Source organism: Dipodomys merriami, unplaced genomic scaffold (genome assembly GCF_024711535.1).
Source record: "Dipodomys merriami isolate MVZ:Mamm:240054 unplaced genomic scaffold, mDipMer1.0.p SCAF_440, whole genome shotgun sequence".
Classification (NCBI taxonomy): domain Eukaryota; kingdom Metazoa; phylum Chordata; class Mammalia; order Rodentia; family Heteromyidae; genus Dipodomys; species Dipodomys merriami.
The window spans coordinates 27,763-42,656 of NW_027206003.1; the positions used below are offsets into that span (position 1 = coordinate 27,763).

The 14,894-nt window shown below is 50.9% G+C and overlaps 1 protein-coding gene across 6 annotated transcripts in view; it reads left to right on the forward strand.

The window, feature by feature from the left end:
* LOC138808109 (synaptosomal-associated protein 47-like) overlaps positions 1–14,604 on the forward strand; it is a 36,495-nt gene extending 21,891 nt beyond the window's left edge. For all 6 annotated transcript variants that reach the window (XM_069994053.1, XM_069994050.1, XM_069994049.1 and 3 more), the window contains 2 exons: positions 996–1,120; positions 13,886–14,604. In XM_069994053.1, coding sequence (XP_069850154.1) covers positions 996–1,120; positions 13,886–14,032 — 272 coding nt within the window. In that variant the 3' untranslated portion in view covers positions 14,033–14,604. The remainder of the gene's footprint in view (positions 1–995; positions 1,121–13,885) is intronic.
* Positions 14,605–14,894: the final 290 nt, after the last annotated feature.

A 14,894-nucleotide genomic window follows, 5' to 3' on the forward strand; every position in this document is an offset into this window, starting at 1 on the left:
GCTTCGTTTTCCTGTTCTTACGTGTTTAGCATTGGCCTTTAAGCTGCTGTATCATCCAGCTGTGAGGCAACCATATAGGATACCTGCTGGCTGCCCGGAGATGTGCGTTATCAACCCAGTACCCTTTCTCTTTCTTCCTAGTCTAATATATGCCCTTGGCTGTTGCTCTGTATCTGAGGTGGCCTGTGTTACAGAGAAGAGCAAAGATCAGACTTTAATTGCAGCCCTTATCTGAGCTAGGAAGTGCTGGAGTTGCAGTTGGACTGGCTCTAATTAAAGAACAGGTGGTCCCCTGTGGCAGCCACAGGGGCCATGCTGAATGGCTCCCCTTCACCGTTCAGTCAGCTGCTCGGCATTGGGTGTGAGATGTGTGCATACACGGCATGCAGGTGTTCAGGGAACCTGGTGGCTCGTGTACATTCCCAAGCCATGGAGCTGCCCGCTGCCCCGAGCCCTGTCTAAGCACAGAGCGGCTCTGACTCACCCCACCTCGGGGCAGCTGTACACACCACTCTGCTTGGCTTCGTTCGTCGGCCATTTCCTGTGCTCTCTGGAACCACAGTGTTCTGTGGAATAGCTCAGCTGTCCCCACAGTTTCCTGGTGATGTTTCTTACGTACATTTCACCAGGGTTCAACGGTTCTTGTGTTTTATATTCACCATGTTTGGTTTTTTTCTTTAAAAAAAAAAAAAAAAAGCTCCCAACCACTCTTGACTAAAAGAGCTTTACTTTGGAGAGATAATTACAGAACTAGCCACTAGGTGTTTATGGTATTGCGAACTTCAATGATGTGGGGCCAAGGCTAGATGAAGTCCCTAGGGTGGGGTATTGAGATTTGTGGGAGCCAGGGACAGAGACCCATAATGAGCACAAGGACACACCCCACCAGACCAAAGTGCTGTGGTGATAAATGTCCCTTTGTGAGGTTCTCAACATTGGTGTGTGGTTTGCACCTTCCGAAAGATGTCACCGCTGACCTCAACTTTCCGTTCCAGCATCCGGGCTGATGGGCTGTTCCATGCACCACGAGCAACCCACAGGAGACCAGGAGGGCGGACCGCTGCAGCTGCAGAGGAGACAGCCCTTCCTTTCTGAGAGGGAAGCCCAGGAGCTGACACAGGTAAAGGATCCTCAGAGCTGCAACGGGCGATGGCAGTGTTCTGTCTTCTCTTCCCTCCCCTGTCTGAAGACAGGCTCTGCTCATTTGTAGGGGCCTCTCTGGAGAGAGCTGCCTGCATCCAGTGGTTTGCTGAGCTCCCTGTAGCTGGAAGAGGACAGGAAGGGCACTGCCCATTCATTCCAAGTCCGTGTTTGTCATGGCATAAGTACGGCACAGCATGCTCGTTTGTTCCTGCACACACAGTTGCCTTGGTAGCTCTTCCACCCATAGTGTATGTTTGTACACCTGTGCTCCTGTTGCATATACTGTCCATGTGTGTGTACTGTACGTGTGTGGTGTGTACTGCGTCTACTGCTCATGTACTGGTATGTGCACTGCAGGGGGGGCGTGTGTGTGTGTGTGTGTGCGCGCGCGTGCGTGTGCGTGCCTACATACGCACGTGCGCACATGGGCCACGTGTGCATGTGCAGCCAGGATGCACTGGCACATGCAGTTCCCTCTCATCCTGAGCTTTGGTTTGTAAAGAAGTTCACAACATTTCCCTAGGAAACTGAAATATTTGGTACACACATTTTTAGTTTGTCTTCCTGTGGTATTGCTGGACAATGCAATGTGTTTTCTAGTTTCTGAGTAGCACCTCATCATTGTATCATTTCACTTGCAGATATTTCAGTATGTTTCTTTAACAGATAAGAGCTGTTCATAAGCTGGGCATGGAAGTGTACGTCTGTGATCTCTGAGTCTGTAATTCTAGCACTTGGGAGGCTAGGGTAGGAGAACCATGGCTTAGAGGCCAGCTTGGATTATATAGTGAGATCCTCTCTCAAAAACACCAAGATCAAAGATAAAAGCTGTTAAACAGTCATCTCGATACCATTCTTGCCTTGAAAAAAGAATAGTAATTCCTCCAAATCATGCAGTTTTGAGTCAGCATTTACACTTGCCCAGTTCTGCTATTGAAATGAACACACAGTGGCCTGTCCTGTCCAAGACCTGTGTCCATGCTCAGTACTAGGGGATGTGTAGCAGCTCCATCCCAGACAGCAGATGGACCCTGGTGTCCTATTGGACAAAGTGTGTGAGAGACTGCCCACTGCCACTGGAAAGTGGTTATGAGCAATCTGTTAAGCCTGCTTTTTAAAAACAAATTCTTGTGTGTAGGGGGTACTGGGGCTTGAACTCAGAGCCTCGTGTACTTGCTTGGTTTTTTTCTCAAGGCTGGCACTCTACCATTTGAGGCACACCTCAACTTGCAGCTTTTTACTGGTTATTGGAGATAAGAGTCTGATTTATCTACCTAAACTGGCTTTGTACTGTGATCCTCAGGTCTCAGCCTCCTAAGTAGTTACGACTACAGGTATAAGGCACCACGTGTTGATTTACATTTTATGTGTTCACATAGCCATAAACTTCTTTGAGCTCAGCTCTTTCTTTGAGTGAAGAAAGGCCTTTATCTTTTGAATGGCATATTTAAAAATGCATCCACGCCCCTTTTTCCTTGTGATCTAGAAGTCATTTTCAAGCATGATACACACACTTTACTTGCCAGCTGTGATGGCACATTCTACAGGCCACAGACAGTGTACTCAGTGTATTGACTTTCGGGCTCACTGAGTACCATCTTGGGCTGTTCCTGAGCCTTTGTCCGAGAGGCTACAAGAGCACCCGGGTCCTAGGGTAGGTGAGGTTTGAGGGTGCCCCGTACCATGGTGTTAGTGGCTGTGTTCTCTAGTTGTCTTTAGACTGAAGAAGGTGCCACACTCTGGATGAAAAGGTGGGAATGTCATCTGTTAGGTGAACATACTGTTTCCTGGGCCCTTTCCTGTCTCCAGATATCCAGTGGCCAGCCTGTGCCATAGGCTGGCCTGAGATGGGGATGTCAGGGTGCACTCACACAGAGCTGAGGATAGGACTGTCTGTGGCAGGATCCAGCGTCACAGCGGGTACCGTGTGTTGAGCCGCCCAGGCCAGTGGTGTGGACAGTTGTCTGTGATGGGGCTGGCCAGGAGCAGTTGGCGGGACCCGTGGAGAAGGCTGCTGAGCCCTGTCTACTGGTCAGCTTTACACAGAATGTTCCTCGCAAGATTAAAAACACATGTTTCATAGTTAGGAAAGAATTCTTCACTCTGCAGTTGAAGCTCAGCATAAGTAGGAATGAGTTAAATTTTCTGGAGAAAACAAGAATGCACGAGCTCCTCCTCCATCCAGCTGTGGTTTTGGTTGTAGATGCTGTGGAGGCCCTTACGTTGAGACGTGTCCTGATGATTTAAATTGCAGTTGAGGCTGCTGGGGGAGGCGGCCAGGACGGCATGGGGATGGGAGTGGGCTGGGTGGGTGCGTGGTCTGCGGCTGCCGCGGCCGCGTCACTGTGGCCAAGGGAGGAAGATCCCAGGGGCCGCGGGGAGCCCATTCCCTGGTGGATTTGGCAGCGCCCCTCTGCTGGCCACCATGGCTTCTCCTCCCTAGAACTGCGGCTGTGCTCTATCAGATCTGTGGGTGCCACGTTGTCCATACGGGGGTTTGAGGGTTATAACACAAAAAAGGGCAATAGGTTGTGCGCAGCAGGGTGTGGGGGGCCCACGTTGTGTTTCTTCCTCTCCATTTCTTTGTTCTGTCCTGTTTGGAGGTTCTTCATCCCCACTTCCCCTTGCAATGAGAAGCAGCCAGGGGATACCAAGCAGTTGGGTCTGCTGGGTGTTAGCAAGAGGAGGCAGCTGGTCCTAGTGACAGGCTGTGGCGGAGAAAGGGGGCCGCTGTGCCCAGACCCTCGTGTGGTGGCGAGAAGAGTGTGTGGAGGCTCCTCTTGGGACGCACCTGCTGCGCTCGGGGCTCTCGCAAACAGTAAGAACATGGGTGCTGGTGGCTTATGCCTGCAAACCTAGCTGCTTAGGAGGATGAGATCTGACTGGGCAGAAAAGTCTGTGTGACTCTTATCTCCAATTAACCAGTAAAAAAGCCACACACACACACACACACACACACACACACACACACACACACACACACACACACACACACACACACACACACACACACACACACACACACACACACACACACACACACACACACACACACACACACACACACACCACACCCTCCCCCCCCCCCATAGAAATGAAAAGGACCAAGTTGATTAACTCAGCTCAACAAAACAGTTATTCCAGTGGGACGCTTCGGTGGTGGGGAGTTGGAATGTGGGGTGGGGGAGTGGTGGCCGCCCAAGGCTCTCAGGCCCTGAGTAGTTGAGAGCCACAAGAGATGCAGGTGCTTCTGTCTTCTTGTTTGCATCTGTGGAGTCCGTGTCACGCTGTGCCAGCTCCAGCGCCACACATGCCCGTCCTCACAGGAAGCTGAACTTAGGGCTATGGAACTGTTTTAAGACATCCTTGTCTTTCCTTCGTCTTTCATCTCCCTGGCCTATCTCAGCACACAGGTTTAAACTTGCTTCAGTCCGTCTGTGTCCTCACTCTGCTAGAAGAGCATCACTTAGTCTCTTCTCTAGCACCTCATCTGCATAATAGGGCCCCAACCAAGAGCCTGAGATGAGCATGAGGACTGATGAATGCTGGCTGTGCATAAACACACACATACACGCAATTGCACATACACAGTCCACTTGGAGAAGCCACAAGCTTGTTTGTCCATGTGACTGTTGGTGCAAACCTCAAGAGCTCTGCATGGGCAAGCACTGTGGAAGGAGCACATGACCCCCGTGAACAGGCCTGACAGCCAGACTGCTCACCTGGGGAGTGTCCGCCAGACACAGGGGTCTGAGCCATGGGCTACGGTGTGTGTGTGTCACAGCACGTTTCAGGGTTCTGTTGTCTCTGCTTGGCAGCCTCCTGCTGCCAGAGCTGGCCACTGGCCACTGGCCATCTACTTCCTTATTACAGTGCAGCTAAGACAGATTTTGGGGAGCAGGGGGTTTATAGAGCTGTTTTTCCTTGTAACTTTGATTCCAGTGTAGATGTTAGTGATGCGTTGAAACATCTATCTCACTCACAGATTGTCTGATCCAAAAATATAAAATGTCCCAAGATTTAAATCTTTTTGATCAAAGACATGATACACACTTGATGTCACAACACAGGTGTACTGAGGATACTGCATAAGATCCTTTTGGGCTATGTATGTGTAAGGCGTATAAAAAACAGAAGTAAACTTTGATATTCATTTAGGTTTCATCATGAGATAACACATTATGTGCATGGTAATAGTCCAAACTCTGAAAACCTTGCTCTTGTGCTTGTTTTGGATAAGACTTCATTGTGTAGAAATTCTTTATATCTGTGTGTGTGTGTGTGTGTGTGTGTGTGTGCGTGTGCGTGTGTGCGTGCGTGCGTGTGTACTCGTGTACGCGTGCACGCTTGCATGCCCACCAGTTCTAAGGTTTGAACTTGGGGCCTGGGTACTGTCTCTAAGCTTCTTTGGTTTAAGGCTAGTGCTTTACTACTTGAGCTACAACTCCACTTCCATAAAAATAATTATTATTATTATTTTTTTTGTCGGCCATGGGGCTTGAACTCTGGGCCTGGGTGCTGTCCCTCAGCTCTTCAGCTCAAGGCAGCACTCTCCTGCTTGAGCCACAGCACCACTTCCGGTTTTCTAGTGGTTTATTGGAGATAAGAGTCACAGACTTTCCTGCCTGGGCTGGCAATGAACCGCGATCCTCAGATCCCAGCCTCCTGAGTAGCTAAGATGACAGGCGTGAGCCACCGGCGCCCAGCTTGCTTGAGATGTTTTTGCCATGTGGATATCCACTTGTCCCTGCCCTGCCTGGTGAACCAGCCATTCCTTCCCCAATTAGGTAGCATTGGTTCCATGTCAGACGCCCAAGAGCTGTAGAAGTATAACTTTATTTCTGGTTTTTCTCTTTTTTCTCTTCTGTTTGCCCAACATCGGTGATACTTTATTATTATAGCTCTATAGCAAGCGTTGAGATTGGGAAGGGTGAGTCTTTCAATCTTACTATTCTGTTTCATAGGGATTTAAGTCTCAGCCTTTCCATTTCATTTATAGAAACTGCAGTTGGAATTTTGATAGTGACTTCACAGATTCGAGATCTCTCTAGGAAGCCACAGCTGAGCTGCCATGAGGTCTCCCAACCCAGGCACATAGGGTGTCCTTGTGTGGGTCTGTCACTTCATTCAACAGTGTTTAGTCATTGTCAGTGTGCACGCTTTTCACCTCCTTGCATAAACTCTGCCTTGTTATTGTTTGGGATGCTATTGTATGTTTTAATTCCTTAACATCCTTTTCTGATTCTTTACTGCTGGTATAGAACCAACTGGTTATTGTCCTGTTAGGCCTGCAACCATACTAAGCTCATGAATCAGCTCTGAACAGATAACATCTTCTGCACACAGAGACTGTTTCACTGTGTCCTTTCTACCATGGTTGCCCTCTCCGTTAACTATAGCTTCCAGGGTGCCAGTACCCTGTGGTAGACATTGGCATCTGCTCCCACCTCTGTCCCGATCTTGGGGAAAACTGTGTTAGTGATCGTTTCTCACGAACACCCTTGGCCATGGTGATGACGTTCCTGGTGTTGCCGGTTTCTGAGAGTTTCATCAAGAGGGGATATGGGCTTTGGTGATGTCTTCTGTGCGCCAGTGGAGTGGCCCTGTGGCTTTCCTCCTGGGGGAGTGATGTGCATCTCTCCCGTTCTCCAAGTCGACCCCCACATTTGAGGGCCAGACCTGAGTGGAAACAGCATGGTTATCACGCTGCGGTTCTTATCTCAAGGAGTTACTGATTTCCTTCCATTGATTGTAGGAGAATGGTGTTTAATTTCTACGTATTTGTGAATGTTATGGATTTCCATATTTCTAACCACATCTTGATTCCACTGTGGTCAAAGAAAATACTTCCTACTATTTCATACTTCCATTGCCTGGCACTGGATATGTGCAGTTCGTGTGTCTGCCTCTGTGTTATGAAATATACATTTGGTCTTAGTCCTATTTCCTGCCATTTCTCTGCAGAAATGTGTCTTCTAATCAGCCATGCCTTCCTAAGGAAGCCTCCATAAAAATCCCAAAGGACATGTTCCTGGAGGACCTGCCTAGGGAAGACGGGCAGGTCTAAGTGCTTGAAAAGCACTTGGGGCCTGGGTGCTGTCTCTGAGATCTTTTGCTCAAGACTATCACTCTACCACTTGAGCCATTTCCTGCTTTTTGCTGGTTAATTAGAGATGTCTCACAGGCTTTCCTGGCCAGGCTGGCTTCAAACTTCAATCTTCAGATCTCAGGCTCCGAATAGCTATGATTACAGGTGTGAGCCATCTTCCCCCACCCTGCTATTAACTTTTAGAAATAAGTGATAAGTGTTACACACTTCTTGATTTAGACTGGGAAGCAGGTTTTGGATTTGTGATGCTGTTGGGTCATATTATACAAACGAGAGAAGATGAAGCCCAAGGAGGCCATTGGTGCTAGGTCTGGACAGCACATGTCTGTCTGTCCATCTTGTGCACAGTGAGAGAAAGCATATCCTGAGATGGGTATGTACCGTGCTACGTCTTAGCCGGATGGCTACTTGCTGCGCTCCCCTTTCCATGTGGCAGAGCCCCTGCTGGGGACTGACCTGAACTAACGAAGCTGTGCCCAGCACCCACGTGTTCCTGAAGGCCGAGTAGACTGTGAAGAGACCGTTCAGTACATCTTCTCTCTGTCAAGGGTACCGCTGACAGACACACAGACACACACACACACACACACACACTCATATGACCTTTCAAAGTGGTATTTTAAATTCAAATCCCTTCTGTTAAAAAATGAAGATTCCTTTTTCTCTCAAACCCTGGCATCTCATTGTGGCCTGGTAGCAAATCAAGGGAGTGACCAAGCCCAGCCCCAAACGCTCAGCGTCCAGCACCATTTCTCTCTTTGGACCTGGAGTAAGAATAGCCATCTACCAGGGCAACCAGCTGCCAGATGTAGCTCAAGGCACACAGGTCCCCGAAGACCTCCGGGGTCTCTAAGTCCATCAGAAATAGCACAAGCCAGCCCCACCACTCCACAGATGTGGGATTCCCGAGTGGGGAGCCCCGTGCCTACCCTGCTCCCAGCCCCACACCCCTCGGAGCAGGCAGGGTGGTCTGAGAATGCCGCATGTGACAGATTGCAGCTGAGCATGTTCCTGCAGCCCCTGGGGCTTTGCTGTGGCGAAAGCCAACTTCCCTCTCTTGCCTTCCCCACAGCATATTAACGGCCTTGACTGGTAGAGCTATTTGGAGTTGTAGACAGCTTGATTTATCCCAGCTCTGTTCTTAAATGGTCGCTAATTTCTCACTGCAAGAAAATTCACAGTTTCTGGGTGAGTCAGCGTGACAGTTGAGGCTTCCAAGCTAGCGAACAGGGAACTCACTGCAGGCACTTGAGACTCACATGGTCTCACCTGAGCCCTGGGGCGGCGTGACGGCAGCTAGCGGGGGCACAGAGTAGTCACCAGAGCTGGGCTGTGTGGTAGGTTGGCAGGCTGAGGCTGCACCCCAGCAGGGCGAGGTGGTGCTTGCGCACAAGCTTCGTGTTGTGTTGAGTATACCTGTGCAGCCTCAGTGAGCTGTAGCTGCACTACCTACTTCCTCTCCTTTTGGACAAAATGGAGATGGCTCTCCCCGCTTTCCCTCTCGTGGTACATCTCGTATGGTGTTCCTGTCAACCCAGGCAGTGTTGGTGACGCTTGTCCTAAATCCAGGCAGCTTTGTACATGTGGGCTGCCGGCACGTATCACTGAGCCATGCACGTTTTGTTCCGGGGCATCTCTGGGACCCAAGGGCTGGCAAGGTGGCCAAGCCTCGAGGATCTTGGCTCCTCAAAGAAAGCCTTAGGAAAGTGTCTATCCTCAGGACCATGACTGCTTTCCCCTCTGTCTGCCTTCTCCCCTGAGCTTGTTCAAGTCTCTGCTTCCTGGCTGGTTTCTGCCTGAGTCCCCCAAGCCCTTCTCCTTCCTTCATAGGCGGAGATGACCGGCCAGCCTGTTCAGCAGCAGCACTTGCTGCCTCTCCTCGTGCAGACATTGGGAGTGCCCCGAGCCACAGAGCTCTGGCTGTCGTGGAGGTTTCTTTCTAAATGCCTCCCAAGTGCACACACGTTTCTGTGTCTTGCCTGTGCTGTGTAGGCTCTGTGCTGCTTTCTCCTAAAACTCAGAGCACTTATGAGACAGGTAAACCTCTACGTGGGTAAAACTGCCTAGTGACCATGTTTACTCATGAATGTAGCAGGGACTTGGGGAAGCATCCGTTTTGAGCTTAGTCTTTGACACACAGCCAGAAAGGGCTCATCAGAGAGGCCCCTGGATATTTCAGAGGCTGGCGGCATTGTGCACTGATGACTAGACAGCTTGTCATCCTGGGCCACAGGGGGAACAACTGTTTTTAAGGTTTGGCCAGACTTCATGAGCTCCATTCTTTCCATCCTCAGTTATATGGAATGTGCACGACGCTGCTTAATTACTTCAGTCCCTCTTTTAAAGAAGAAAGGCTACCAAGATTCTAGAGGAACTGCTAGCACTTGGAAGGTTAACTCAGTCATTTTCTTTGTCTGCACACTTAGTAGCTATAAAGATCTTTTCAGTTTTTACAGTATTAATTAATTTCAAGTGCATTTTGGCAGGCAGGCCAAGGGTCTTAACTGGCTGTTCGGAATGAGTTCTATTTTTAAGACTTAAAAAATGGTGAGACTTTTTCCAAGTCAAAAGTTGAATAGCAACCAGCCTTTATTTTGAGTATTTATACAGTAAAATGCCCAAGCGTTCATAGGTAATCAGCTGCTTTTGGCTGTTGGTTGCATGTGCATATTAGGTGAAGGCCAGGGAAGGTGCATATTCTCACTTTTGCCAGTGTCTTGCTGTGTACAGAGAAAGGGCGGTTTATCTCATAGCCTGTCAGGAAGCTAAGGACACTCAGAGCCTGTCATGGAGGTGGTCCTTGGTGGGCCTGTGGCTCTGTGGTCTTGTTTCACATGTGGCTAGTGTTTAGCTATTTGTCCTGGTCGACATATGTTTCAGGTTTGACATTCACATAAGAATATTAGGATTTCTTCTGGTGGCTCACGCCTGTAATCCTAGCTACTCAGGAGGCTGAGATCTGAGGATCGCGGTTCAAAGCCAGCCCGGGCAGGAGAGACTGTGAGACTCCTATCTCCAATAAACCACAAGAAAACCGGAAGTGGCGCTGTAGCTCAAGTGGTAGAGCGCTCGCCTTGAGCTGAAGAGCTGAGGGACAGCGCCCAGGCCCAGAGTTCAAGTCCCACTACCGACCAAAAAAAAAAAAAAAAAAAGAATATTAGGATTTCTTTTTGAAAAGGAATATTATACCCAGTCAATCACCATTTTAATGGATTTCCTTGTAAAATGTGGTATTTTGTAGATAGCCATTGTTTGCTTCTTGACATGTGGGTCCTTCTAATTGCAGTTGCGTCTTACCTTTCCTTTTAGTGGATAGGCTTTGTGGAGGTTCCAGTGTGGACACAGCGCCTGGGCCTGTGTCTCTGGGTGTGTATGTGCCTTCCTCATGTCCTTGATGAAGTCCTCATTCTGGTTTTCAGGAACATAGGACTTCTCAGAATCCTGGTGCTGCTACTGAGTCAGTGTTCCAGAATGTCTCATGTTGTGCAGGTTGTACCCTGTTGCAGGCTGGCCCGGCCTGGGTCCAGCGGATCTCCACTGTGGGCCAGTGCCCAGCCTTCCTTGACCTTGTTCACAAGAGTATGTTTGCAGATTATGTATGAAGTTCATAAAGTCATGTTCAGTTAAATAGCCAGGGTCCCTTAATTCTCAGCTTTTGTTTACAATAGCAAGAGAATGAAAAAAACAACAAACAGAAAAGAGAACTGTATATGCTTGAATCCACATCTTTGCTTTATAAGAATATTTTGATATAGTGGTAAAAATAGGGCTTCTCCTGAAGGAAATGCTGAGGACCAAAGTGTTGTGCATTTTGGGTTGGTTAGGAATTGGAGTATGTACATAGACAAAATGAGATGCCGTAGGGATGGCACTTAAGTCTAAACATGGAATTAACTTGTTTCATGTACACCTGTATATACATACACCGCAGGTGATCTTACTGAATTTTAGTACACAGTCGTCTTGACTACCACCGACCTAGGAGGTCTGGTGTGGAATGTTTGGTGTAACATCATTCCAGACTTTGGATTTTCAGAGTAGGAACGCCAAACCTGTAGTACTAGTGTGAAAGACACCTCTTCCTGCCTGACTTCGCTTGCATCCCACACGCACCATTCTTGGCTAGAACAAAAACAAGCAAATGATGAGTCACAAGCGGAGGGAACAAGTTGCAGGTGGGACAACAGAACACACACATAACCACGTTGGGTGCTGAAGCGTCCAAGTTCCAGAAGGGCCGAGACCCTTGCTCTCAGCTTTTGTGCTCAGAGATCACAGCAGATAGTGTAGAGCCTTACAGTCCATGACAGCATTTCTGTTTTAAACTCAGACATGTGTCCTTAGGGATGGGAACAGCCCGAGTAATGTGTCGTTGAGGGGGCATTTCTGGTACATGAACACAAACTAAGGAAGGTTGCATAGGGCACCGTCACTAACTCCACGGTTACCTGGCACGTAGCCATAAATTCCAGCAGAGTTTCACAGTGATGGGCAGGCCCTAGACCCTGCAGAGCACCACCTCCAGACTGCGTGTGGTCTGACCACAGGAGGCAGGGTGCTCCTCACAGGACCTCAGACGGTGTGCCGGGGGGGCACGGGCGATTCCTCTGCACTCGCTCCTGGCAGGGTGACCTTCCGAATAGACCAGGTGCCTGGGAGGGCTGTTACCAACCACAGCACGTGGCAGGGAGGAGCAACCCACTGGCAGTGGGTGGGATTCATTTTTCTTTTTTACTGCACTGTCTGGGCATCTGCTGTGTGAGGTCATAGGAAGAGATGGAAAAGACCTATTGCATGACGTCATCTGCCCATCCCCCAGAGCCAGCTGACCCCACAGTATACTTTCCAGAGCTCCAGCCAGCTTCTCAGGAATGACTCAATGATGGAGTTTCCACTGTGTCCCAGAGAGGGCAGGAAAGCTGGCGTAGAACAGCTGCCCACAGTCAGTGGTGCTGGCCTCCTGTGATGGTGGTCCCGGCGCAGACTGCTGAAGTCTGCGTGCACTCCCTGCCTCCCGTCTGTCTGCACACAGGTGGGACAGGCTCCATCGCGGAGACCCTCCTCCGTCTGCACAGCTGTTACTGTGCCAGATCGTGTGTACCTCCCCATCTGGGGAAGGAGTTGGGCCATACTGTCCTGGGCTCCTCCCAGCTCTTGTTGAATCAAGACACAGAGCGAAGGACTGAGCTCTCCCTGTCCTGTGAGCAAACATCAATATGGATTCCAGAATGGAGAACCTGACATTCAGCGGCAGTACATCTTCTGAGTACCTGCCTGGTGACAGCCAGCTACTCCACCCGAGGCGCTGGCGCAGCTCAGGCCCCTACCGGGGGTAGCGTTTCACACGTGCGACACTGAGGGGTCTGGGGGTAATGCCTGGCCGCTGCGTGGCCTGAGGAGTGACTGCAGGGAAGGGCCCCTGAGGGGTGACTGCAGGGAAGGGCCCCTGAGGGGTGACTGCAGGGAAGGGCCCCTGAGGGGTGACTGCAGGGAAGGGCCCCTGAGGGGTCCTGGCCACCGGATGGCTGAGGGAGGTGCTGAGCTAATGGAAGCCCCCGTGCACACGGAACTCGGGGTCCTCGGCTTGTGTTCATGGCCTCACTCCCTCACGTCTGGGAAGACTCCCTAAGAGGGTGTTCACATGGATCACAAGCGCTTGTCAATGTTATTTCTTTTACCGTGTTTTCCTTTTTGTATATTAAATTTTTACACCCAGGCTTCATGAGCATGTAGTTAAACTAGCACTCCACAGTGTGATGAGTCTCCACAGAATAACGACATTGGGTGTGGTGTGAGTCACGGAGGGTGGGTGGAGAGCGGAGGGGCCTCAGCCTGGCCTACCCTGCCAGCAGGCTCCGCAGCCCTGGACCCCTGCGGTCAGCACTGCCGGGCCTCCCGCATCTCTGACAGGCTTTTATGCCCAGTTGCTGCACCCAGGGTGACCGAGGTAGGACCGTCGCTGGGGTGGCGAAGCCTCCGAGAGACAGTCAGGAGTGCTGCAGGGAGCCCTTGCGTCGATAAGCCCGTGGCGCAGAGGATCCACGAGCAATAACAGTCACTCGTGATCCCTACCACGTGTGTCCTCCTACACATGGTTGCTCTGCCGTCTGCCGTTGGCAGCACAGCATCCCCAGAGATGCGTGAGGCTGAACGGTGTGGACCTGGTGCGGCCACGAGGGGCAGGTTGCTCAGCTCCGTTGTCATCTGTGGACTTGCCTGAAGCCCATTGCTAGCGGAGACCTGCTGCTCCGCCTGTGCCAGCCTGCTTGGTCCTGCCTTTTATGTTCATACACATACAGTGGAGGAAAGAGCCCTATTTTTCCTGGTTAGTCCTGTTTTTCCCACATCCGTGTGGTCGCAGACAGGTAATGCACAGACAGCACAGTGTGCCGCTATCCACGCAGGCTCATTCACCACTTCCGTGGTACTTGCTCTGTGTTGGGGGCTGCCAGGGACTGCAGGGTCCTTTGGTTGTGAAGGCCAAGCCCCGACACTGGCTCTGTCCCCAGTGACTCAAACGATCTACCTTGTCACCCCAGGCTCAGGGGTGCTATAGCGGGGATGCAGGGGATAGACATGTCTCTGGGTGCTTACAGAACATCCACTAACGCTGTCGTGTGTGCTGCTGCCCAGATCCTGAGCAAGCTGAAAGGACTGGCACTGGACACGGAGACAGAACTGGAGCGGCAGGATGAAGCCTTGGACGGCATCACCGCAGCTGTGGACCGAGCAACCTTGACTGTGGACAAACATACCCGGCGCATGAGAAAGCTGACTTAGCAGGATGGGACATGGGCCGTGGAGCCGCCGTGTCCAGCTTCCCACGCCCTTCGTACGGACCTGGGCAGCTGCTGTGCACACATCCCGGATGGGCCGCCTAGAGCACCGCACTCGGGAAGGGCTCCCTGGACGCTGTAGCATGTGGCCAGGCCCTCTGAGGCCTAGGCCCGGCGCACCAGGTGACCCGCTTGTACCCTTGGTCCGAGATCTCAGTCTCCACACTTGGGCCTGGCCGGGGCCCAGTTGTCCAACATGAATATGGTCACATTTTTGTCTGTTCACCGTTCTCGCCGAGCATTAGAGAAGCCTGTAAGTCCTCTTGAAGGAAGTAGGAGACTCAGCCTAGCCCTGACCTGTCTGAGCCCCACAGGCATGCTCTACCAGCAACACCCAAACTCCTCCTGCTCAGAGCCACAGCGGCACCCGCACCTTGCTGTCTTCTCTGGTCAGCCATCTTCTTTGTGCATGTTTGGACATTTACCCGAAGCTCTACAGAAACACTTCCGCCATGCTACCAGCAGAAGGTTGATCTCTGATTTTGCTGCTATCCAGAAATAAAAGGAAAGCTCTGATTTCGGTTCTGAAGCTGTGTCTTGCTGCTCCCCTTTGCTTGCTGGTGTGCTTGGAGCAAGCGCACTCACTGCACCACTAGGAGAGCCCACACAGGGAGGGCTGGGCCTTCCACACCCCCACAACAGGCCTTGTGACTCTCGTGGGCGTTTAAGAAACACGTGCTGTCTGTGTCTGCGAGGGTCAGGCTGGGAACCAGTGTTTGCAGCTCTTCTCTCCTGGGCTTTATAAAGTGTCCTCTGCACACTGTCACGCCCCCCCCCCCCCCCCCCCCCCGTGTCCGCGCACCAGA